This window comes from Podarcis erhardii (genome assembly GCF_964252035.2).
Source record: "Podarcis erhardii genome assembly, chromosome: 3".
Lineage (NCBI taxonomy): Eukaryota > Metazoa > Chordata > Lepidosauria > Squamata > Lacertidae > Podarcis > Podarcis erhardii.
In genome coordinates, this window is record NC_138507.1 from 51,679,504 (window position 1) to 51,706,003 (window position 26,500).

Here is a 26,500-nt window from a genome sequence, read left to right on the forward strand (position 1 = left end):
TTTCTAAGCATGGATCCAAGTGATTACGCCTGCTTGTCACTTCCCCCTGGAAAACCTGCTCTTTAGTGCTAAATTGGAACAAACTGCATTCTTCCTTCAGGGCAGGCATGGCCAAAGTCCAGCTCGGGGGCCTAATCCGGCAGTTTATTTTCTAAAAAAAAAGAAGAATGGAGTTTATAGAATGGAGTTTATTTTCTAAAAAAAAGCTGAGCAATCCTAAAAAACCCTTAAAAAAGGTCAACAACTTCGGACGGCCCTCATGCATGTTCACATCATCAAATCTGGCCCTCTTTGAAAAAAGTTTGGACTCCCCTGCTTTAGGGGAAGGGCTGCAATCCAGAGGATCTGCCTTGAATCCTTGAATACAGAAGGTTCCGGGATCAATCCCTGGCATCTGCATGTAAGGCTGAGAATGTTCTGTGTCCAAAACCCTGAGAGCCACTGTCAGTCACTTTAGACAATACTGAGTTAGATGGACCAATGGTGAGACTCTGTAGAAGGCAGCTTCCTATGGGATGACTTTGGCTAAGTACTGGCCTGCATATGGTCATCTTGCCTGACAGCTCTTGAGATAATGATCTTCTGTCTAGCTGAGAAAGAAACTGATGTCCATGCAGACCATGATAAGTATCACTGTGTCTGAGGCCACCACCTAATGAGAAGAGGAAGAACAAGGAAGGCAGGGAACAAGGAAGCCCCTTCCATCCACTATCTGACCTTTGAGATTCTCTACAGGCCAAACACACCCTGAAACACATCCTGAACCAGCCCTGCTTTGTAATCTGTTTTTCTGGCTGGAATGTACTTGAGCTATGATCATGGTGTTTGTTTGTTTTTTGCTTGGAGGGATGATAAAGAGGAGTGTGAAAGCCTGAAGAGATTAGCCCACTGTAGAAAGCCTACTGACTGGCATGTGCCCTAGGAAGGTTGATCAGAAGGGAATGTGGCCTTCAAGGTTAAAAGGTTTCCCATCCTGATTCTATTAGCAGCAGATATTATATTAGAACAATCAATCCTATTTTACCAATTAGAATGATAAACAATACCTAGAAACAATAGCATAGCACAATTATGCATAAGAATCGATGTAGGACTCCACATAACTGATTTAATAAATAATGGTAAAAAACAAGCAAAATATTCTTCCCTAAAGGTTATTTACCTTGATTGGGTCCCATTGGCCAAAATTGCTTGGATGTTTATAGGCAAGAACTAGCATCTTGCGTGCAAGGGATAAGCTTATTGGATAACATTTCTCAAAAATGCTTTCACGATTTTCTATTAGGTCCTTCAGCTTTTTATACAATTGATAGCACACAATGTGAGGCTTTCGCTTGGATACAAGAGTTACTTCGGGTATCAACAATTTTTCAAGTTCCTCCTGAGAACAAAAGCAAGCAAAACAGAAATAACAACAACAACAACAACAAAGCCAAGTAAATCCTTAATAACACGAACAGAGGCCTTCTGGATCAGACCAAAGGCCAGTCTAATCCAGCATCCTACCAGATGTCTATGGGAAACCCTCAGGCAAGACATGAGCACAATAACACTCTCCCTGCTTCTGCTCCCCAGCAATTGATACTGAGAGGGATACTCGGGTCACAGAAGTAACATATAACCATCATGACTAGTAGCCATTGATAGGAAGTGCAAAGACTGGAGACATGCGAAGTGAGCACCCAAACGAAACAGAATGTGTCTCAAGATGCTGACAAAATGGATCATATTTTCAAAGCAGCCCAACACATTTCAGACCATTATATTTAAAGACCGCCTTTAGCATCTTGAGACACATTCTCTTTTGTTTGGGGTCGGAGGCATTGATAGCCTTATCCTCCATCAATTTGTCAAATATCAGTTTTAAAGTCATCCATGTTGTTGCAACAAATTCTATTGTTTAACTATGCCTTTACTTAAACCTTGCAAATAAAGCAATATATTTAGCAGGCAACACAAAATATTTAGCAGGAGACTTGTACCTATGTGTTAGGTGACAGGTTGACTTGTGATATCTGGCAAACTACCTAACTCACAATCAACAACCTACAAGGCTGCTCAACAGATCGCCAATCAAAATTTACAACTATGGGTATTAAAATTGACATAGGATTGGCTACCATAAAACCATTGAATTGAAGGGTTGGAAAGGGTCCTAAGGGTCATCTAGTCCAGCCCCTGTAGTGCAACCTCTATTTAGCTGGGTATCACAAATCATTTTAAATAAGCTCATTTTCTCTGTTTTTAAAGCTCCTTGAAAACATCCCCCCCCCCAATAATTCTAGCCCTTTTTAAAAGAAACAGATTATGGTATTTGAAATCATTCTGCTCGATGATAACTCCTGCAATAGCTGTGGGAGATAGGGCCAATTTATAGAAGAAGGCCAAAAGGAAGGCAAAAACCACTTGGGTGAAACAGTCCATATTATATGTTTTTTACTGGGAGGTGCAGTTAGCAGAAAATTAGTGATCAGTGGGAGGGTATGTTGTGGGTCACATAAGATCAGGCAGTAGGCCAGGTGCAGCCCTGGAAGCTCAGACTGCACACGTCTGAACTAGAGATAGAAAACAATGGCTTTTTTCCTAGAAATTATGCATACTGACTGGAGAATGTGTTTACTGTACTTTATGCACAAAATTCAGTTAAAATAGGTACATTTCTTACAGCCTAGTGAAGATATGTATATTGACCCTAGAAGTCAACTCATAGGTCCCTTCACCCTCCCATAAAACATTTGAGGGGGCATTGCCATTCAAACTGTGTGCGTGTGCCGTGTCTTGTGATTATGTGCGGTAGGGCTTACTTGAGCCCCCAATATTTTATTCCATTTGGCACATCTGATGTGCAGCAGGAAATGTCTACAATTTCCTCTTCATGAACAAATTATGTATGCATTCTCCAGGAGGCAAGTCTGTTGGGGTGTTTAATTTGGCTCTGTAAAAGTGAATACAATACTGATGATTTATGAAGAAGATATTTCACATATCTTCTTTTTAAATATAGTAAAATAGTGTCATTTAGTCTCTGTTACACTTATGTTAAAGCAGAATACAATACATCAGACAATGCTGAAAATACCTGCACTGCTTGCAGATTAGTAACATCAGTTTCATATTTCTCTGAGAGTTCAGTTCTCATGCGCTCAATAGCCTCAGACTCCTGCTCCTCTTCCTCATCTTCTCCCTCATCTTCTTCTTTCGGGAACTCTTCTTCCAAAATAGCTTCAATATCATCTTCCTCCTCCTCCTCCTCCTCTTCATCAGGAACTTCATTTTCAAGCCTAGCAGCAGCCTCCTAAAAGAGAAAATGGAAATATTTAATTATTATATTATTCCTGAAAATATTTATGTAAAATAGAATTTATGGCACTGCTTATTGATTCTTGTTCTCAGTTCACTATTTGTGTAGTGGTACAGAAAAACTGTGGTCTGGAATATATCACAGTCAATAAAAACTAATTCCTGTTGATTTCTAAGGGATTAATTTTATACACAAAAAGTGTATTATTGTTTTGCCTGTTTATTAAAACTGCTTCCAGCCCAAGTTTTTCCTGCACATTAATTTATATGCCCTAATTTCAAAGTACCTACTCCCTGACTAATATGTAGTAGATACTTGACTATATTTAGACAGCTGTCATATATAAAAAGGGAGTCTTGTGTTGGATCCAAAATGCCCTTCTGTGAATGGGAAAGCTCCTATATAATCAGAAATACAGTATAAACAGCAATTTCTCCCAAGTCCATTTATAACACAGTTATCTTTTTTAATAAGCATCATGGATGCCAAACTGAGAGCCACTTTACAAAATCCAATATACAGTGGTACCTCGGGTTACATACGCTTCAGGTTACAGACTCCGCTAACCCAGAAATAGTACCTCGGGTTAAGAACTTTGCTTCAGGATGAGAACAGAAATCGTGCTCTGGTGGCGCAGCAGCAGCAGGAGGCCCCATTAGCTAAAGTAGTGCTTCAGGTTAAGAACAGTTTCAGGTTAAGAACAGACCTCCAGAACGAATTAAGTTCTTAACCTGAGGCACCACTGTAAAGTGATCATAATTTTTGTTATTTTTAATGTGTATCTTACCTCCATTTTCCTTTTTGCTTGCTCTAACAAAAGCTCTGCCCTTCTTTGAGCAACCAGCTCTGCCTGTTAAAAAGAGTACATATGAAACACACACACACACACACACACACACACACATTAACAACTGACATGTTAAAATTCAATTTCAAAAGGTTTTTCATGGGCATCTGAGGATACATGGGAAGGTTAACTTTTTCTAGTTTTCCTATACACCTGTGGAAACCAGTGCAGATCCAAATTGCAATGGATGTTCTGTGGGGGTTTTTTGGCGGGGGTTGTTTGGGGATATCCATCCCAAAGCTGGACTGTAAGGCAATATTTGGCTGGGTAGAAATACTTAAGAAGGGTTCTACTAAGTTTACAATAGTATGATGAAGCCCAATAGCAATATTTCATTATTTTTCTTCATTAAAAAAAATACTTCTTTATGTGGTGACCTGCATACCCTTCAACATTCCTCAGATGAAAATAGGAACATTTCTCACTCCCCCTTAGGACTGCCCATGGGAAATTTGAACACTTGGAGGGTATGAGATAAATGCAAAATTTATGTTTATAGATGTAAAATTTAGTAAGAATCAGAACCCTATTCCACTTAAGAAATGCTGAAGACTCAGTGAGAGTCAGGAGCTTTGATTTTGTTTAATCTGCACAAATCCAAATGCAACACGTGGCTAATAATGTATTGCCATTAGTTTGATCATACTACAAAACTAATCAAACTAATGGTAATGCATTTTTGGCCATGTGTTGCATTTGGATTTGTGCAGATTATTCTGTATTGCAACACAGGGTTTTTCCCCTCTGTTGATTTTGTTTAAGACTGCAATCAGTGCATGCTTATCAGAGACTAAATTCCATTTAACTCAAAGGGCCTGTTTTTTTTTTTAGTAGACATGCACAGGATTGCACTGCAGTTTTTGTTCATAGAAGCCTCCTAATGAGCTGGATCATTTGAATTACCGCTTACTTCAAATTAGCACTGCATCTGCTTCAAGGCACTCTCATCTAGGCTCCAGAAGGCAAAACAATTCTGAAGTGGTTAGGATACCTATGTGCCACAGAAATTAGCTGTCCATCTTTTAGTGCTGCACCAATATTTGCTTTAAAACTCCTACAACATGAGTTTGGATCCTAAACCTGCAAGCAGGGATACTGTACTTTTTTATCTGTTACAGATAGGTAGCCGTGTTGGTCTGCCATAGTCAAAACAAAATAAAAAAATTTCCTTCCAGTAGCACCTTAAAGACCAACTAAGTCAGTTCTTGGTATGAGCTTTCGTGTGCATGCACACTTCTTCAGATACACTGAAACAGAAGTCACCAGACCCTTCTATATAGTGAGAAGGTGGGGAGGGGTATTACTCAGAAGGGTGGTGGGAATGGGTGATTGGCAGATAGCTGTGATGAGCCTGTTGACGACTCTTAACGACTGCAATAGGTCTTACAGGAAAAAGCAAGGGGTGAGAAGGTGAAAAATGTGATATACTGCCTATTAATAGATCCTGAAAAATGTGATATACTGCCTATTAATAGATCCTGAATACTTACTCTTAATTTTGCCTTCATGTCTTTTATCTGCTGCTTCTTCTCAAATTTTCTAGCTTGTTTCTCTTGCCATGTTTGCACACGCTTGGGAAGAAGTCGGTCAGTAACATCCTCTTCATCAACTTCAAGGTAAACTGCAACATCAGGACAAAGGCAGCGGTCTGCTAAATACTGAGCTTCCTCTGCTGTTCGAGGAAAACCATCCAGTATAAAACCTGTGGATCTAAATGCAAAAAAGTAACTGTCAATTTTCCATGGACTTCCCAATTAATAGCAAGAATGTAATTTCCTACTAGTAGGCAAGGGATGGGCATAGTTGGATGGAAAACAATCCAATCAGGATTCGCAAGGTCAATATTCCAGGCTCCTAAATGTATCCCTAGTGCAGCTCTGCAACTGGAGACAATATTTAGGGCTTGTAGGGTAGATTGGCATGATGGCCACTTACTGCGAATGTTCCTTCTGGTCCAGTGTAAGGGAGTGATCCAAATATGGATTGACTCTACTTATTATACAGAGCAAGCAGTATCACATGACACAGATTTGAATACCAAGGCTGACTTAGGAGGCTCCATTTCTTTTTTTTTTTATATAAATATTTATTAAAGTTTTTAAATATAAATGCACAAATAATAAACAGTCTTACTTCTATCACAGACATAATTTCATCACTTCTTTGGGCTCCCTCACGTCTCCCGCTCCCATTTACATCGTTAAAAGTTTTTTCCAAACAAATTATCAACTTGTTTACAATCTCATGTCCACTCATTCAAATATAATCTAGCACTTCTTCCAAAAAATTTTATATTTTCTTTAGTCTCACTTATCATCAAATTTCAAATCTAATTTAGTGGTGGCCAGTTTTTTATAATGCAAAAAAGTAACTGTCAATTTTCCATGGACTTCCCAATTAATAGCAAGAATGTAATTTCCTACTAGTAGGCAAGGGATGGGCATAGTTGGATGGAAAACAATCCAATCAGGATTCGCAAGGTCAATATTCCAGGCTCCTAAATGTATCCCTAGTGCAGCTCTGCAACTGGAGACAATATTTAGGGCTTGTAGGGTAGATTGGCATGATGGCCACTTACTGCGAATGTTCCTTCTGGTCCAGTGTAAGGGAGTGATCCAAATGTGGATTGACTCTACTTATTATACAGAGCAAGCAGTATCACATGACACAGATTTGAATACCAAGGCTGACTTAGGAGGCTCCATTTCAATTCTGAAGTGTTGGGAGAGTCAAAATCTCTCCCTCCCCCCCCCCTCTCTCTCTGTGTTTGTGCATACATGACACTGGAGGAAAACAATGGACCCTGCATGTAGACGCTGAAGGAAAAAGATAGAGAGCCTGGACAGACAGACTCTAGTGAACAGAAGCCAATCCATGGCACTTGCAAAGAGACATCTGAAGACTGGGTGGGACTTGATGCCTTAACTGACTGAAGAACAGAGGGAGCCAGGAGGAACGAACTGCTTTTGCCAAGGCAGGAGAGAAAAAACTGAAGAGATTCACTCCACCTCCCACAATCCTGCTCCTGCCTTCATCACACCTCATGATCATTACCCAACCCAGCTAACACTTCCATAACCCACTGAAATTTTTAAAATATATAAGTACTACAAACAACAACAGAAATCACACTAATACCAAATCTATGAGAAACTTAGTAAAAAGCTTTTAAATAAAAGCTCGTCTAAACAGAATCTATAAATGATCTGCAAGGCTGAACTGCAGTGGATCTCATATGGTAGTTGATTTCAAAGAATAGATGGCACTTATTCTACAGCAATTTTTAAATAGAGAAGTGACTAATAAGTTTCATAATTCAATAAAACTAACAAGACCAAGCACCAGCCAGTCTCGTGTTACCATAAGTTAGGCTGTTTTTCAGATCTTCTGGGTTCAGATGAAGAGAGGTACTTGTCTTGATATGTTTGACCCAGGATGCTGAGGCAGTGTAATCCTATGCATACCTACCATGAAGTCCCACTGAGTTCAATTCTTTGGATCTGAGTTCAGTGGGGCTTATTCCCAGGCAAGTAACTACAGGATTGTGGCCTAAGAGTTATAGATGGAAAAAAAGCCAGACCATATTAGACACACAAAAATTACCGAAATGGTTCCTTCATCCACCAATCAAGAACAATGCCGTCAAGCACCTCCATGGGCAAGGCTTCACCTTCTATTAGATTTGCCTTGATTGCTTCTTCTTCGTCTGTTAACAGCATCTCTTTCTGTTAAAATGATCCAAAATACATGTAAGTATTTGATCTCTTCTTCGCTTGACAACTGTTTAGCAGTATAAGGGTTTTATATAACTCATTCTCTTTGCTCAACATTTTTGTAACAAAATACCGCATTTTTCCGTGTATAAGACAAGGGTGTTTTTTTTACCAAAAAAGTAGGTTTTTAATTGGGGCTCGTCTTATACACGAGTAGTGCTGAGGGTGTTTTCTTAATTTGGAGTCCCCCAAAATAGGGGGCATCTTATACATGGGAGCATCTTATACATGGAAAAATATGGCACTTCAATATGTTTAAATTATATTGCATAATATTTTACATACTGTAAAACAAAGGTTTGTATATGTATTGATTTCTGTTTCCTAAGAGATACATTTATGGGTCAGGTATATAGGAAAATCCAGGCTACTCTATCTATAATATTAGCTTAAATAGCTGAATCTTTTTCAAGCAACTTTGAATTATTCATTTTTATTTAGCTCTCATGGGAAATTGGATCACTATAGAAAGTGTGGAACAACGGAAGCACTGAGTTAATTCATTCAACCTGCAAAATTTTTGTTTTGTACTGGGTACAAGAGCTGGTTGGCTCATGCATATTCAACATTTAATGACTGCACTATCAAGAGATAGAAGAGATAGAAGATTTTCATACCACATCAAACACACAGAATTGGACACAGAGCTTAAACAGTTGTTGTTGCTTTCCTGAAAGGTGTCTCTATGTAGATGTTAGGATAAGTCCAAGTAGGATTCATGTTCCTCTATTGCTTGAAGCCAGGAGATGCTAGGACTTTAACAGGTTGTCTGCTTTTTCTTCCTGCTGAAGACTCAGTTCTATCCTTGGCTAAGTTAGAACCCCTTCAGACTTCAGACTTCAGGTGTGAACCCCTTCAGACTTCAGGTGTGAATATGCATCCTGCTTTTAATTCACAAAAGCTACTGAACACTGCAAACTAGCACAACAGGGTGAAAGGCTAGGCCTAGCCTTTGACCTGACATTATTTATTAAATTTATAACCTGCACCATCCCTCAAAGTAGCTCAGGCAAGCATGCCGTTGTTCAACATGCAGGCAGGGTTTTTGGTGTATGTCTAGGGAGGACTGTAGCATGTGAACCTCCATCTACAGTCTAAAGTTCCATGGTCTTGATTTTGTTTATAATGGGACTTGATTTTGTTTATTATGTAAACTGGTTCAAATATTCATCTCAGAAAGTCATTAATGTATACTAGGTGTTACCTCTTGGAGTCGCTTAGTTTCTTCTTCACCCTCAAGTTCTTCAGCTGCAGATTGAGGGGATTCAACCATTTCTTGAATGGTAGCCTCTTCCTCATCTTCCTCCTCTTCTTCAGGTCCAACTCTTTTTCCAGTTTTGATCATGATCAATTCCTGTAGGCGCTCCTCAAACTGAATGTGGAAAATACCTAATTTGTCTGCTAACCAACGGGCACAAACTGTTTTACCTGCTCCATGTGATCCTAAAAGACATATTCTTATAGGGGGAGCCTTAAATAAGAAACAGAAAAAATATAAATATAAATGTTTGGATTTTATAAGAGCAGGTTTCTGCTGAATAATACATCATTTAAAATCCTGAGATATTTCAGAGAAAAGAACTGCATTTGTTTCTTAAAGGCAGATTATCAGATGATTGTACATGCTTCAGTGTTGGTAACAGAAATAAATTTGCTCTCTTATCCTGGTTGTATGTTTCTCATGGGTTGGTCACTATGGAAAAGAGAATAGTGGACTAAATAAGCCTTTGGCAGGGCTCTAAAAGAGGTACCGTATTTTTCGCTCTATAACACGCACCAGACCATAACACGCACGTAGTTTTTAGAGGAGGAAAACAAGAAAAATAATATTCTAAACGAAATAGTGGATATATGAATTTTGTGCTTCATGCTGTGGCCACAGACATGTGATCTGACAGTGAGTTTGGAGTAGCCCAATGCAAAAATCCTGAGGATCCATGTGGATCCATGCTTTGTAACCACGGAGGAGGGAAGGAAGGGGAACCATGGGTCCTCTGCTCACAACTGCAGCAGATCCCCTCCGCCACCCGCAGGCATTCGCTCCATAACACGCACAGACATTTCCCCTTACTTTCTAGGAGGAAAAAAGTGAGTGTTATGGTGCAAAAAATACGGTAGTTAACAGTGCTATCCTATACATGCTTACCCAAGCATAAGTTCTACTGAGTTCAATGAGGCTTACTCCCAGATAAACTGGGTAACAGATTGCAGCCTAAATGTATTCCCATTCACTACAGCTACTCAGCATTCTTCATTCCCTTCATTCAGCTCAGTATCACACCTTTTCCCCCTTAGTAAAAATGATAGTCCATAAACGTATACTCATTTAACAAAGTTTTTAGAAACTGTAACAATTATGTCTTCATGCAATGTGCCTCCTATATTTAGGTTTCTCATAATTGAGTTAATACAGTGTCTGAGACTTGGACTTTGGTTTATTAATCTCTTATCTATAACAGACATATGAAAGAAGCTGAAAATGTTGCCTACTTTCAATGGCTCATTACGAGACACATATTCTTCGGGGTTTTCCAAAAATTTATCTCTGTTTTCTGGAGTTGAAAAATAATAGTGTTTTTCTCGATATTTAGCTGTGTTTTCAGTAAGTCCTGGGTAAAGGATAAAGTTTTCCTTTAGAATCACTGGACAAAAGTGCTTTGTATCTCCCATATGTCTCTTCCTCTGAGCAGCTTTTTCTTCATCCTTAAAACAGCAAAATAATTCTGATGAGGTGTTGAGCACAACTTTGATAAACATCCTTAAAAAATTAGTCTTCCTTACTGGCATACTTATAAGCATCCAAACGGCCACTGAAAGCTGCATATCTACCACTGCCCCTCACCCTCAAATGTGATCAGGATACTCACCTCTGGCAGTGCTAATCATATGTAGACAAAGTGGTGAGGTAGGAGGGGATGGGCAAGAGGTTGTTTCAGCAGAGTATGGTAATCATGCCTAGCTTACCCCCCATGGGTGATAAATGCTGTCTGAGTAAATACTCCAGCAGCTAATTGCGAGGTTACCCCAACAACTGTTTTTTGCATTCTGCAAAAGTAGATTAGCATAGAAAAAACTGATTCTACTTGGTGGCAGCATTCACTGTAACTCTCACTGGATTGTGATGATGTGGAGCAGTCTAAAGAAAGGTAGCAGTAACACTTGCAAGTTGTATTAACTTCAGTGAGATGCGAACACATAGTGAAAGCAGTCCTGCATTTCAGTGTTATGCAGATCAGTGCTAATGAACTTGTATTGTGTGACAGACTGAATTCTGCACTGGAATGTAAGAAGTCATTGTTTTCCATTCTACCCTGTATTTGTTGTGTGCAGCACTGTTTCTACTCTGCTGCAGTTACGGTAAGTCTTCCTCCAAAAACTATCTTCATCTCACTGCTGCTGTGGCAAAATTATGTAACTTATGTAATTAATTTTGTAAATTATGTTGTCATTACGTTATTTTATTCCGTATATTTCATTCCTAAGGAAACGCCATACAAACGGGACCCCCACTCACCCCACATTCAATTAGGTATCATTTGTGAACTGAGAGCAACAGCAGCAGCCAATATCAATCATATTTGCTGGCTTGATTTCCATCTGGGACATGGGACAAATAAGCTATCCCAGCAATTTCTGGTGCCATTTTCAATGGAATTCTCCAAAATTCCTATTGGGCATTCAGCACAAAGCTGGAGAACACAGACCTAATTTTGCAACAAAATGTTAATTCCCGAGTTTAGTATCTCAAATCCATCCTAAGTTGGCTGTACTGTTGACTCCTAAAGTGCCCAAGAAGAGCAATGGACTTGGTCAGACACCCCTCTTCTCTAGAATGTGTCCATTATGCACATACTATCCACATTTCAATAATGTCATAGCACGTAGATAATGCTGAAGAAACCCCCCAAATCTCAGCACTCCCTTACATGAAACAGTATAAAATATGTATTGAGGCTGAAAACGAAATGCACCATAGTCTTCAATCTGTGATTGGGGGAAAATGTATTTAAAATCATAGCTAAATATAATCTTACATTTAGGCTGTTACTTACTTCTTCCTCTTCTTCTTCCTCATCTTCCTCCTCTTCCTCCTCTTCCTCTTCCTCTGCCAGTGCCTCCGCTTCAGCTTGCAAATCTTCTTGTTCTTCATCGTCATCTTCAGGACCAAATTCCCAGCCATGGTACTTAAAAGGTTCTGCCAGAGATAATCATGCTCTAATTTATTTTCTTTAAAATGCAAGTATAAAAGCATGCAACAGCAGAGATAAATCATGACATAGTCTTTCACTAAAAATCGATTGAACATATAACAACTTTATCCGTAGCAGTAATGTATTATCTGCTCCTGATCCAGGCTGAGTCATCATCCACTGAAGGTTCAAACCTCAGAGCCAGAAGCTCTCGTCCATCAGCTGTCCACCAGAGACCACTGTAAGAGCAGATCCAGAGAACATTACCCCATTCCACTTGCCAGAGGGCCTGCCAAGAAAGCACCATAAAATTCTAAAGCTCAGAGTCCCTTTTAGACAGAGATTGGGAACCTGTAGTCCTACATACTGTTGTAGATTATGTGCAGAGCATGTTGCATAATAAATAATAATAATAATAAATTTTATTTATATCCCGCCCTCCCCAGCCGAAGCCGGGCTCAGGGCGGCTAACAACACTAAAACAATACAACATTATAAAAACATTATAAAAATTAATTAAAATCAAAATTGATGGCAACCATAAACTAAAGTTTTGTAAAGATTGCCAAAGGAGGGAGTCAGGCTGCGCCCTGACCAAAGGCCAGGCGGAACAGCTCTGTCTTGCAGGCCCTGCGGAAAGATGTCAAGTCCTGCAGGGCCCTTGTCTCTTGTGACAGAGCGTTCCACCAGGTTGGAGCCGCAGCCGAAAAAGCCCTGGCTCTAGTTGAGGCCAGCCTAACCTCTCTGTGGCCTGGGACCTTCAAGGTGTTTTTATTTGAAGACTGTAAGTTCCTCTGTGGGGCATACCAGGAGAGGCGGTCCCGTAGGTACGAGGGCCCTAGGCCGTATAGGGCTTTGAAGGTTAAAACCAGCACCTTAAACCTGATCCTGTACTCCACCGGGAGCCAGTGCAGCTGGTATAGCACCGGATGAATGTGATCTCTAAGCGAAGACCCCGTAAGGAGTCTTGCTGCGGCATTCTGCACCCGCTGGAGTTTCTGGGTCAGTCTCAAGGGCAGCCCCACGTAGAGCGAGTTACAATAATCCAGTCTGGAGGTGACCGTCGCGTGGATCACAGTGGCTAGGTCAGGGCGAGAGAGGTAAGGAGCCAACTGCTTAGCTTGGCGGAGATGAAAAAATGCCGCCTTTGTTATAGCTGCAATCTGCGCCTCCATGGAGAGGGAGGTATCGAAGATTACACCCAAACTCTTAACGGACGGTGCTGGCACTAATTGCACCCCCGCAAGAGATGGGAGTTGCCCCCTCAGTCCCATGTCGTCCCGTCCCAGCCAGAGGACCTCTGTCTTCGAAGGATTTAACTTCAACCGCCTCCCACGTAACCATCCAGCCACAGCCTCCAAGCATCTGATCAGTGTGTCTGGGGCCGAGTCAGGATGGCCGTCCATCAACAGATAGAGTTGGGTGTCATCAGCATACTGATGGCAGCCCAGCCCAAAACTCCGGACAAGCTGGGCGAGGGGGCGCATAAAGATGTTAAAAAGCATCGGGGAGAGTATTGCACCCTGGGGCACACCACACACCAAGGGGTGGCGGGATGACAATTTCCCCCCAAGCGCCACCCTCTGTCCCCGACCAGAGAGAAACGAGCGCAGCCATTGAAGGACTGTGCCCTGGATCCCCACGTCGGCAAGGCGGTGGTCCAGGAGTTCGTGATCGACCATGTCGAAGGCTGCTGACAGGTCTAGAAGAATCAGCAGCCCCGACCCGCCTCGATCCAGCTGCCTGCGGGGATCATCTGTTAGGGCGACCAGAGCCGTCTCGGTCCCATGACCAGCGCGGAAGCCGGACTGGAATGGATCCAGAGCCGATGTTTCATCCAGAAACCCACCAAGCTGTTCAGCAACCACTCTCTCAATCACCTTACCCAGGAATGGAAGATTCGAAACCGGGCGGTAATTTGATAGATCTAAGGGATCTAATGATGTTTCCTTTAAGAGCGGGCGCACCACTGCCTCCTTCAGTTCCCCTGGGAATGTCCCGGTGCCAAGGGACAGATTGATGATATCCCCCGGGGGGCCCGCACCTCGTCTGGACACGCTCTAATCAGCCAGGACGGGCACGGGTCGAGAGGACAAGTGGTGGGCTTTCCAGCTCGGAGGAGTCTGTCCACATTGGCTGGGGATATCCGGTCAAAGTGGTCCAATACTGAACCCGAGGACAGTCGAGGGGCCTCCAGTTCCTTTATTGTATCCAAATTGGCAGGGAGGTCATGGCGGAGCAACAGGACCTTCTCCGCAAAAAAGCTCGCAAATGCCTCACAGCTGTGTGTCAAATTGTTATTTAAATTTGGCTGTCCTTCGAGGGACGTTAAAGACCGAATTATACTAAATAATTGTGCCAGGTGAGAGCTAGCGGATGCAATGGAGGCCGAGAAGTAGGACTTCTTAGCGGCCTTCAATGCCATCTCGTAGGTTTTCATAAGAACCCTATAAGATGTTCTTGAAGCTCCATCACGGGCACCCCGCCATACTCGCTCTAGTCGTCTGAGGTCCCGCTTCATTTTCCGGAGCTCCTCGGTAAACCAGGGAGCCCGGTTTCTGCGGGGTCGCAGAGGGCGCTTAGGTGCGATCTCATTGATGGCTGCCAGGAGCTGGGTATTCCAGGCCTCAACAAGCTCAGTCAATGAGTCGCCAGGGGGAGAAAGGTCCCGCAAGGCTTGACAGAATCTATTAGGGTCCATCAGCCTCTGCGGGCGAGCCCAAATTGGCTTGCCACCTAAGCAGGGTGGGGGTGGAACGTCAATCCTGGCTTTCAGAGCATAGTGATCAGACCATGGCACCTTCATCGAAGGAAACATGATCACATCTATACCGACGCCAAAGATCAGATCCAGCGTGTGGCCTGCTTGATGTGTGGGGCCCAAAACAAACTGGGAGAGCCCTAGTGTCGCCATGGAAGACACCAGGTCCAGAGCCTGGTGCATAAAGAGCACAAAGCATAAAGAGCATAAAGAGTAGGAACTTGTATAACCCCTTTGTTTTCACAGCCCTAGCCAGGCTGGCAAGTAGACACTCACAAGATGTTCTGCTACCTTTGGAAGTAGATCATAAGCTCTACAAGCCTACCATAAAAAAACTTTTTATGATGATATAACAGAAGCATCCTGCTAAGCCCTTTCATATTTTTTGAAAAACTAGCACTACTGTTCTTCTAGAGTTCTTGATTTATTTATTGTTTCTTCTTTCAAATATCTCCTGGTCTAGAAATAATGTCAATAAAAAACAATTATGAGACTTACGTTCCATAGATTGAATAGTTTGGTCAAGAAGCATTTGCAGAGTTTGCCCGTCAATCTCCAATTCTGAAACCTGAATTAAAGGTGACTCTGCAATTGCTGCTTCCGTTCTTTGCCATTCATGCATAAATTGGATAATCTTGCTTTTAAGTGGATCCATTTCTACTACATCTGGGAAAGCATCCTCAGGATATTCAGGTAGCCTGACTCCTGAAAAAAAAAGCAAACTGCATTTTAGATAACAGTTTGACATTGTATGAAGTATATTGCTCCCTCTAGATTGATATTCAGGCATGAGTGCCAACACTTATGTAGCCAATATGGCACCACCCTCACACAGGAGGGAGGTACCAACAGAAACTGGCTACTCCACAGTGTAACATTTTATTGCAGGTCCCATTTCTCATAAGGTAATTTCAAATAGTGCTTTCCTTTCTCATTGGCTCTTTTTTCAACAAATCAATAGTTCTTTTCAGCATAACATGCTGGTTATATTCAACTCAGTCAGAGTAGATAGACTGAAATTGATGGCCTTAAGTCCATTAACTGCAGTGCATCTACTGTGATTATGATTTATGTAGCATATCACCCCATATGTTTAATAATTTATTCTTCTCACTATCTGAGAATCACAATAGCCAAGTTATTGCATTGTTTCTTCATGGATATACTGCTAAAGAAAGGAGGAAAAGGAAAGAGGCTCAGTTACTTTTTAGGTTTGAGTATCGTTATTTAATTGCATAGTATGTCAATTCAAGTGCACAATTCTTCACTTCAAAACTGGATTTATGGTGGAGAAAGCAAGACATGTGCATAATTGTCATTACAATATGCAACACAGGATCTCTAGATAATTGAATGGCTAAGAAAAGGAAAGAAGGGAAGGTGGAAGAAAACTTGATCTCTAACCTAGTTCAGATGCAACACTCTTCAGTGGTGCTGGTGGCTGAGGTTCTTCTTCAGTTTCAATGTGTTCTGCTGATCCTTTTGATTCTGTGAGAACAAGCAGAAAATGGTTATGCCTTCTGCATGTTTTATAGAAGAGAAGGTTAACCTGTAGCCTTCCAGGTGCTCCTGTACTACAGCTTTTCTCATCCATGATGGCTGACCATGCTGGCTGGGTAGGAGCTGGAACACCAACTACTTCTGGAGAACCACAGGATACCCATTTGCACTTTATAGGAAAGGTTCAAAAAGATTTCAAAATATCAAGGGAGTTACTACAGAGATACAATGCTGCAATATGCAAGAGCAGGACTAATGGTAAAGGTTGACATGACCGAAGATGTTCAGGGTGGAGGGAGAGGAAGAAGGATAAAGAGCTGAAAAGCATGCTTTCGAAGCTACTACAGTTATCTGCAATTTAGGAGTTTAAAACGTGGGTACGATACTGGTGTGTCATCAAAATGTATATTATTGACAGAGGATTTATTTTTATTAGTAATTTAATACACAGTTGGCAGGCTGAGAAGACACAGCCACTGAATTACATTTAGAGGGACCATATCAAATCCAGCTCTTATTGCTCATTATTCACACAGTACATGCACACTATGAAGGAAATGCTCTGAATGTAATTCTTGCATGTATGTTTGTTTGGGGATTATGGAGTAGTTTGGGCACACATTTTCCATGAGATCTACTAGCTGATCACTTAGTACTAACAATAGAAAACTAAGGAACACTTGTGATTAATTCTCCTTTAAGACAGGTTTTGGATTTGAGGCTAGAGATAGCTGCTGAGACCTTTTAAGTCCTTGGCTGTCTCAGAATAACCCGGGGAATCTTTGGAAGCATGACTCTTCTTGTTTGTCCTCCTGAGTGAAGTCATGTAAAATTGAACTTTGTAGTTGCAGAAACTAACTTCAGGGCACAGACAAACCCAAAGTTAACAATAAAGAAAATCAACATTTCCAGCAATTATGTTGGAAGTGAAATAAATGGCACCACCCAAATAAATAAAAGTAAGTAACATTTTATTGATTTATTTATTTGTGTGGCAAAATGTATGCACAAAAGTCTGATTGTGAAATCCTACCTGTCTTGCTCTCCTGTTGCTCTTTGGAATCCAGAGACACTTGCGCTTCATCAAGTTGACCCTCAGTTTCTAAAGATTCTGTGATTGGATATATTAAAAGATAAAATCACTATTGAAGATAAACTGGGATTCTTTACATAACTGAGACACACTTAAACACAAATTCATGTTAGAACTAAAAACTCTGGGGAAGCACACAGTTTCCATGAGATCTACTGGCTCACACAAAACATCATTTATGTGGTGCTGTCTATGTACAGTGCTAAGGACTCAGCTATGTACAATTCTAAGGCTTGGCTTTTTTGCAGCCTGAATGTCTGAACTAGGGTACAGAAAGATGTTATTACTAGAGAAGATATGGTCAAAGGAAAATGGAAAAGGAAGATAATACAAGACAAATGTCTTTGTTAGGCAAAAATCGATGGTATTGTGTGCAAATCTTTGACAGCGACATCTTTACATTATTTTATTATTGAATAAATGATATTTGAGAGAAAGTAAGTGCAAGCAAAGGCATAGAATAATGTGGCACAGAGTTTCTTTTAATATAAAAAAGGATAAGCCACATGGTACAGAAGACCAACCTCCAGATTTTTCTTTCTCTTTAGTCTCGTCAGAAGCAGAAGGTTGTATTGTTTGGCCTGATTCAGTCACTGGTGGCATTTTGGTCTGTGATTCAGATGCAGATGGATGATCAAACTCTAAGGATTCTGTAGGCACAAGAAAACACATCCTTCCTAATGTTCACAAAGCCACTTTAAATCTTCAAGGATAGAAATCCATAGTATCATTAACAATATAAGGATTCTTCATGTGTTTTAATGTGTTGGAAGCCACCCAGAGTTGCTGGGGCAACCTAGTCAGATGGATGACATATAAATTATTATTATTATTATTATTATTATTATTATTATTATTATTATTAACCAACTAGGCAACAATTCTCTTTTTAGACTAGATGTATGTTCCAATAGATAGGCATGTTTGAAATCACACAGGAGGCAGAAGAACAAATAAGGCATGGTTACATACATCCCAGTGATTATGAATTACAAAATATAAAAGAGATGTCAGTCATTGTAATGGTTCTAGGGGGTTGCTCGTGCGTAAGTCGTCGCCACACCTGGCTGAGTCACCTGGGTGAACCCTTTCTGTCCGGACAGCCACTCATCCGTGGCTGTCTCAATCGCTGGCAGAATCCGTCCATGGGCGTTTCTTGAACTTCTTCCAGCAAAGAAGTTCTTTGACGCCCAGTCTCCTCCTACTCTCCCTGCGCGGAAGTCTTCTGTGCAGGGAGGGTGTGGGCAGCGGAGGACCCGTGCTCTCCCCGCTGGTCTCCGGTGAGGAGTCTGGAGCCTTCTCTCCGATTCCCCCATCTGCTCCCCTCCTCCACTGGTGCTACGCTGATTTCCTTCCCCAGTGGATGGGCTGCCTCTCTCCCTACTGGGACCCTCTCCGGCATCCCTCTGGAGCCTTCTCTCCACCTCTGGCTCCGATGGCAGTTCCCTGACAGTCATGTTCAGAACTTGGGGTATTTCCCTAGATAAGTCATCAGGGACAGAGGCTTTTTAGTGCTGGATCCATAGCTACAGAATTCTACCCCACCCCCACCCAAGATCTACATAAAGCCCACTCTTGAGATATTTCTAAATTGATCCCAATGACTTTTTAAAAAATTATCTGTTCCCAAAATGTCCTATTCAGACTTTTTTTATTGTTTTACCCACTGCTTAGTCTTTAACTTCATATAGCTTGTCAAGAGGACATAGCATCATGAAGAGTGCATAAGATCTAACAAGCATAAAACCAGCAACAGATGATAACATCTATACAACAGAGCTCACAGCCACACCAAATGTGTTTTGGCCCATCCCTAGCTTTGTTTACTTACCTACTTCTAGTCCTCCTAACCTTCAGCTGCTCTCTTGGATCTTGACCTCTGTCTGGTTTCAACTATACATCTGCCTCTAGTCGTTTGATTTATGATTTATTGCTCTGGAAAGTGCTTGGGTTAGACCATGCATCTGTCCCTTTAGAACAGCCTGCCAGGGTCCCAGAGTTTGACACTCAAGAGTCTGACTACTTCTGAGGCCTGAAAAGTATGCTTAGTGGCAATGTTTGTCACTGTGTAATGTATGAAGCCCCTCTTAGTCAAAGAACACAACTAAAAAGTTTCAATCAACATTCCTTAGACTCAATGCCTGCAACAATAACATTTATTATGCTTGCTTTGAGAGAGAGAATAGAAACTGAGTATATGCAGTTATATGCAGGTGAAATCAATCTGCAATAGTATATTGAACAGAAGTAGCATCATCAGGCAAAGGTCAGCATGACTGAGATGTTTGATTAGTCAGTGTTTGATTATTGAAATCAAATTGTAGCTTGGGGAAAACATGCTTTTCTCAGGCAAAGAACTGTGGCTCATCTTCAATACAGGCATTTGTGCATAACATTCTTTTTTCCTTGATGAGTAACTGTTTGAATAGAAGATAACAAGTACCACCACCCAAAAGCTAACTTTATCTCACACAGAAATATTTCAGCGGCTTCTATAATTTTTTTAGGGTTCAGTTCAGAACTTTGTTCATGAGTCACTGAGCTGGAGGAAAAAGAGAAGGCAAACGTAGCAAATTCCTCCTTTCCATCCTCCAGCAGGAACTTGCACTGGAGCCTTTTCTTTTACAGAATCCAAGGAGTATACCTTTTCAGAAGGCAAATCCATTAATTTTTAAACATATATGTTTAGTACTGCACCTTGAAATGAAAATGGTTGGGTTTTTTTAGAAATAGCATACCGAATTAAAGAAACCAGTAGTTATGTATGGAAGTGAGAGCCGGACCATAAAGAAGGCTGATCACCGAAGAATTGATGCTTTTGAATTATGGTGCTGGAGGAGACTCTTGAGAGTCCCATGGACTGCAAGAAGATCAAACCCATCCATTTCTGAAGGAAATTAGCCCTGAGTGCTCACTGGAAGGACAGATCATGAAGCTGAGGCTCCAATACTTTGGCCACCTCATGAGAAGAGAAGACTCCTTGGAAAAGACCCTGATGCTGGGAAAGATGGAGGGCACAAGGAGAAGGGGACAACAGAGAACGAGATGGTTGGACAGTGTTCTCGAAGCTACTAACATGAGTTTGACCAAACTGCGGGAGGCAGTGGAAGACAGGAGTGTCTGGCGTGCTCTGGTCTATGGGGTCACAAAGAGTCGGACACGACTAAACAACAACAGATTCTTAAGTATTTTTCTTTATATATTTAGCAATGCCAAGTGACTATCAAAGGGAAGCATTTAAACTTTAGAAATAAATACATACATTAGGTGACTGAAAAATCATTCACATATTCTGCATTTTGCACAGAACTATGCCCAAATGAATGCTACCTTGGCATGTGCTTTATATCAAGTTGAGATTTGAATTTCTTATGCACAAGCACCACAAAAAAGGGCAAGAGTGAAGATGCTCACTCTTGTGCAGGTATGCTCATTCAGAGGAAGCAGCATCTTCAAGCACTTCCCAAGCACCGCTTTTTGCAGTGCTTATGCATACGGCAGGAGGCATTATATTGGGAGCTGAGGTCTTAAGTCATACAGGGTTTTGTGGGTCAAAACTAGCACCAGGGCTGGCCTAGGACATTTTGCTGCTTGAGGCAAAGGACAAGATGCCTCCTGCACAGTCATTCAACATGCAGAAGCCTGCCAGATTGACAGCTACCTCTTTCCTCAGTGACAGCAATAAGAGACGCATCCTCCACTACACTCAAGGGCAGCAAGATAGTTTAGAGCAAGTCAAATAGTGAGCACACACAGGGAAGTGAATATATGGGGGCTCAAAGGAATGCGGGGGGCACTGGGGAGGGGGAAACCTCTGTTGCTGCCATTGCACCAGAGCATCTGCTGCCTGAGATTAGCTGTCTTACTGACTAATGGCCAACATTCTCAATTGGGTCCAGTGGTTGAGCTCAAATTCACAGGATCAGCTTCCACACAGAAACAATTCCAAATATTGCTATTGCATTATTTTTTTACCTCTCTCTTCGGCAAATTCTTCAGCTTGCAGTTTCAGCATTTCCTGCAGTTCTTTTCTGCAATTAGTAAATTGTACAGATATTTATGAGAAACTGGTTGAAATATTTAATAAATATTTATAGCTCATTCTTCATTAAATATATTCCTGGAACAGGGTACAAACCAATAAATCCTAATATTATTTTATTAATAATATTTGCTAGTTGCTTTTCTCACAGACTGCACCAAAGAAACTTACATTGAAAGCAATTACGAAGTGCAAAGATAAGAGCTAAAAACACAGCTACTCAGATAAGAGGCCGGAGCAGGACTAATACATAACAAACCAAATTAATATACCCACAAGGCAACAAAATGAAACTACAGTCCAGTGAGGACATACACATTTATCTCCACAAAGGCCTGGACAAATAACTGTGATTTTAACTAGTGCCAAAAATTCATCAGGGTTGGCACCTGTAGAAGCCTGTAGAAGGAAGACATTCCACAGCCGGGTTGCCTGCATCAAAAATACCCTCTTATACATTGCTGCATAGTGGATAATTGACAACTGTGGCAATGATAAAGAGGAAATCCTTGCTAAATTGTAACATCTGGGCAGGCATATGGGGTACAGGTGTTCCATCAAGTACGGTAAGTCCTAAGCAGTGTAGGGATTTGAATGTTAGAACAAGGACCTTGAATTTATCTCAGTAGCAATCCAGCAGCAATGAACTGCTTCTTCAGAGACGGTGTAATATGTTATTGGTAGGCTGTCCTGCTTAACAGCCTACTTGCAACTTTTCAAACAACCCCAAATGCAGCTCCATGTAGAGGGCACATGGTCTTTCGTTTTTCAAATATTTACCTTGTTTCTTCTTCCTCTTGTTTCTTCTTTAAAGCTTCGTCTGTTAGCCTTTTTATAATTTTAGCATCAACTTCTGCTTTATTTGCTTGGTACAGTCTAGTGAGCAATACCTTTCCTGCAATGTAATAGAAAAAGATGCTATGAAATAAGACTTAGAATTTGCATATAGTTTCAAAAATTAAAGAGAAATTTCATATATCATGGACATATCATTGTACAGTTTAGGACAGGTCTGTTTCTGAATGATCTTCTCTCTCTTTAGTGGATTACTTTTGATGCTCTGTAGGCAATTAACTCCTTTTCAAAAAGTTAAGAAGTTTAGCTGGCAAGAAAATGGAAAAAATAATAAAGATAAGCTTTTTCTAAATCAGACCTTAATTGATGCTTGCAGGTGGTTTTTCCCCAAGCTACTTAGGATAGTTCAGTGATTAAAAAAATTAGTAATGGGGCACAGAACCCTGGTTCAGTTCCTGGCAACTCTAGTTAAAAGGAACTTGACAAGCAGACTGAGAAACACCTCTGCTAGAGACCTTGGGGAACTGCTTCCTGCCAGAGCATACATTGTTTGGCTAGATCAGGGCTGGGGAATCTACATATACAAAATCAGAGCCTGCTGGATCAGACCAAGGGTGCATCTAGCCCAGCATATATATCCTACTCAACAATGGTAAGAGTCACATCCATTGCTCTGTCTGCATTTGCACCTGGCTCCACCCAACACTGGCATGCAGTCTTTAGAAGGTTACTGATAAGTCCATTTGGCTGAAAAAGGTTCCCCACCTTTGGGCTAGATGAACCTATGATCTGGCCCAGTATAAGGTAGTTTCCCATGTTCATATACTTCCCACCCTGGAGGATTGTTTCAAAAATAGCTTTAATGTTAGACATTCAATTTTAAATATGCACCAACCATTTTGTTCAGCATTCTTCAAGCAAATCACAGTATCTGGTAGAAGTTCTTTTTCTACCAAAGCTGCCCAGTGTTCTGTCGATGGAGGAAAATTATCCAAGACCCATCCTCCTTTTTCTGCAGCTCCAGGATATCTGTATTTATTTGATTTAGAAAGCTGTAATAAAACACTGCCGTTAATAACAACAAATAACATTAATGAAGCTATTAGTGAATTGTAGTGTAGTAGTTAGATTGTCGGACTATGGCTGGAGAGACCTAAGTTCATATCTTCATCATTTATGAAGTTCTCACAGGTAGCCTTGAGCCTGTCAGTATTTCCCAGCGTAATCTACCCAACAGGTGTGTTGTAAGGGTAAAATGGGACAGCATGTGAATACTGTCTTAAGTAATAGAATTCTGATCAAGCATATCAAAACGAGCTCACATACGGTACATTAATGTATTAGAAGGAAGAGAGGGAGTTGCAAATTTGTGCCAGTTAGTGGTTGCTTCCACACTGGCCCCTTTCCTCCTTACAGTTGTCATTCTTTGTTCACTCACTTTCACAGAGAATCCAGATGGTATCGTTGACAAATTGTTACAGCCAAGTGTTTTCTGTATTCCTCAAATTTGTTCAGTTTTGGTAACAACAAATATTGCAATAAAACCCAACTACAAAGCTAGTCTGTATAGTTAAAAAGCACTAAAAAGAAATTTAAAAGCACAGATTTTGTATTGCTTCCCATCAATTGTAGTTGGGGCATTAAATGGTAAACTCTTAATTATTCCTTGTTTGAATAACCTTTCTTAATTACCCCAATAATTAAGAAACATGGGGGGGGGAGCTTTCAAAACTGATTTCCTCTCATTCCAACTCCTCTGCCATTTTTATAATGTTATTTGCCAATAATTAAAGACTTTGGCCATGGTAGAAACTGACAATGGAGTAGTAAACAGTGCAGTCCTATGCATGTTTATCCAGACGTAAGTCCCACTCTGTTCAATGAGGCTTTCACTCAGGTAAGTGTGCACAGTGAGCAGTCTAAGAGGAGACTTTCTAGGGGCAAATAAGAGGCAACTCATCACACATCTCCTGGCCATGGATCAGGAAGCAATAAAATGGGCAGGACTCACAAGCAGGAAACTTTTAATTAATATGGAAAGGTTGTTTTGGGAAGTTTAACATTATGTAGGAGATCTTGGTCATGAGGAAGCATTTTGCGGGATGGTAATATGTTATATTAAATACTGTGTGCAGTCTCTGTTTCCTGCAAAAGGTGGGGAAGTTGTGAGATTAGACACAAAGGTGCACCAGAATGGTGATGCTCAAATGACTGATGAGAGCGCCTCTGAACATTCATGGGAAAGCATTCCTACTCAACAGTATACAAGCAACTGGTGTGGTGGGATGATGCCATGGAACCACCCTCTCAACAATAACAGCATTACCGCTGATTACCTAAACAGTGCTGGTGTAGGGCAGGGTGGAGTGGAGTTTGGGGCTGGGAGGGGGGCACCTGCAGCAGCACCAGATTGGCTCCATTGTTGTGCCTGCATAATCCCAACTTTGCCTTCACCCTGCTCCACTTTGGTAATCAGCAGAGATGCTGCTGCTGGGAGGGCAGCTCCTTCCTACCATGCCAGCTGTCCCTGTGTACACAAAGCACCAGCTGTTGGCTTTAAACTACCCTATATTCTTAAGTGAATATATTCCAAACCCATATTCAAAATAGAGAATTTGAAAAGAAAGTTCATGAAAATGCACATTATGAGTAACATTTCTTGAAATAACAGCACATTTCCTGGTACTTTTACCTCGGTAATTGCTTCTTCTAATGCATCAGCGTATGCTTCTGGTGGTAGCAGTATTGGAGAGAACCTTACAGCTTCAATGGCTTTCTGTACTATCTCTTGCACCTCTGGATGCTCAGATGTTACCTCTGAAGTCTGGGGCACTGAGGTTTCTGTTAGAAAAATGTAAATGGAAATATGCAGGTGAACATTAGATTCATTTTGCCAGAAACATTGGTTTGACACTTTATACCTGCCTGTGACTGCATTCCCTGTGGAAATTTCTGCTCAGGTGATGCTCCCTGTGGCGTTTTCCCATTCCTTGTGATTATGTTTATATAGGGAGATGGAAATGGTTAATGTAGATCAGGGGTCAGTAACCTTTTTCAGCTGTGGGCTGGTCCACCATCCCTCAGACCATGGGGTGGGCCACACTATATTTTGAAGGAAAAAAATGAACGAATTCCTATGCCCCAAAGATGCATTTTAAATAAAAGCACACATTCTACTCATGTAAAAACACCAGGCAGGCCCCACAAATAACCTAGAGACGCATTTTAAATAAAAGTACACATTCTACTCATGTAAAAACACACTGCTTCCCGGACCGTCCGCAGGCCAGATTGAGAAGGCGAATGGGCCGCATCCAGCCCCTGGGCCTTAGGTTGCCTACCCCAATGTAGATTGAGAATGAGAAAGCTCAGAGGCAGAGCCTACCTGGTTTTGAGGCTGAGCCCAGGGGTTTACCATAGAGAGGTAGAGGAGTGAGGGTCAGACAGAGGCAGAAAAAGTTGAACATAGTGGTTGTGACAGAGTGGGAGACAGGGATAGAACTGAGAGAGAAGAGTATGACAGTGTGAGACATTGCCACATCTGGTTAAGGGTGTGCATTTGAGAAAACATTCTGAATATATTTAAAATTTGTTTGTTCTTCAATAAACTTTAATCTTCGTTGTTGACTTTACAACCTGACTGAGACTCAGTATTTCACCAGAAGAAACCTGGTTGGTGGCAGCGGAAGAATAATGCAGTGGTGTACGTGTCAATAGTCCATGAAACGACCGGGGGCTCTGTACGAATGCAACACTCCCACAGGTGGAAAGGGCTGAGGCAGGAATCTTTATTTCTGACTTTATAGAATGTCATTAGAATGGCCATCCTCTAGGCATTTCTAGCTACACAGAGAATGTGTAGGGAAGAAAAATGCAGGCAGAAGAGCTAAATGCTGGACAAATTAAGTACCTTAAACAAAGGCAGACCTATCGAATTATCATTGATAAATTATAATAAGAATTGCCCAGGCTACCTCAATGGACACCCATTTCTTTGGGAAATGCTTCTGATTGCGACGTATGCTCACCACACACACATCTCAATGGTAAAGCATATTAGTGAAACAACTAACTTGGGCTAGTGCACAGGCAACAGTCCTCTGGTTCATTTCTGAGCCCACTGCAAGGAACAGAGATATCTCACAGACTGCCTTCTCCTGCATGAACCTGCCCAAATATTATGATCCTCATTCAATGC

General features: G+C 41.3%; 1 protein-coding gene across 4 annotated transcripts in view; it reads right to left on the reverse strand.

Annotated features, from left to right (window-relative positions):
• Positions 1 to 26,500, reverse strand: part of AK9 (adenylate kinase 9) — a 68,418-nt gene that overhangs the window by 15,142 nt on the left and 26,776 nt on the right. For all 4 annotated transcript variants that reach the window (XM_081856684.1, XM_081856685.1, XM_081856683.1 and 1 more), the window contains 16 exons: positions 24,995 to 25,143; positions 23,198 to 23,354; positions 22,288 to 22,402; positions 21,441 to 21,496; positions 17,990 to 18,115; positions 17,406 to 17,483; positions 16,277 to 16,360; positions 15,371 to 15,577; positions 11,974 to 12,116; positions 10,412 to 10,624; positions 9,126 to 9,392; positions 7,752 to 7,873; positions 5,639 to 5,858; positions 4,089 to 4,151; positions 3,080 to 3,295; positions 1,163 to 1,381 (listed from right to left, as the gene is read on the reverse strand). In XM_081856684.1, the coding sequence (XP_081712810.1) occupies positions 1,163 to 1,381; positions 3,080 to 3,295; positions 4,089 to 4,151; positions 5,639 to 5,858; positions 7,752 to 7,873; positions 9,126 to 9,392; positions 10,412 to 10,624; positions 11,974 to 12,116; positions 15,371 to 15,577; positions 16,277 to 16,360; positions 17,406 to 17,483; positions 17,990 to 18,115; positions 21,441 to 21,496; positions 22,288 to 22,402; positions 23,198 to 23,354; positions 24,995 to 25,143 (2,435 nt within the window). The remainder of the gene's footprint in view (positions 1 to 1,162; positions 1,382 to 3,079; positions 3,296 to 4,088; positions 4,152 to 5,638; positions 5,859 to 7,751; positions 7,874 to 9,125; positions 9,393 to 10,411; positions 10,625 to 11,973; positions 12,117 to 15,370; positions 15,578 to 16,276; positions 16,361 to 17,405; positions 17,484 to 17,989; positions 18,116 to 21,440; positions 21,497 to 22,287; positions 22,403 to 23,197; positions 23,355 to 24,994; positions 25,144 to 26,500) is intronic.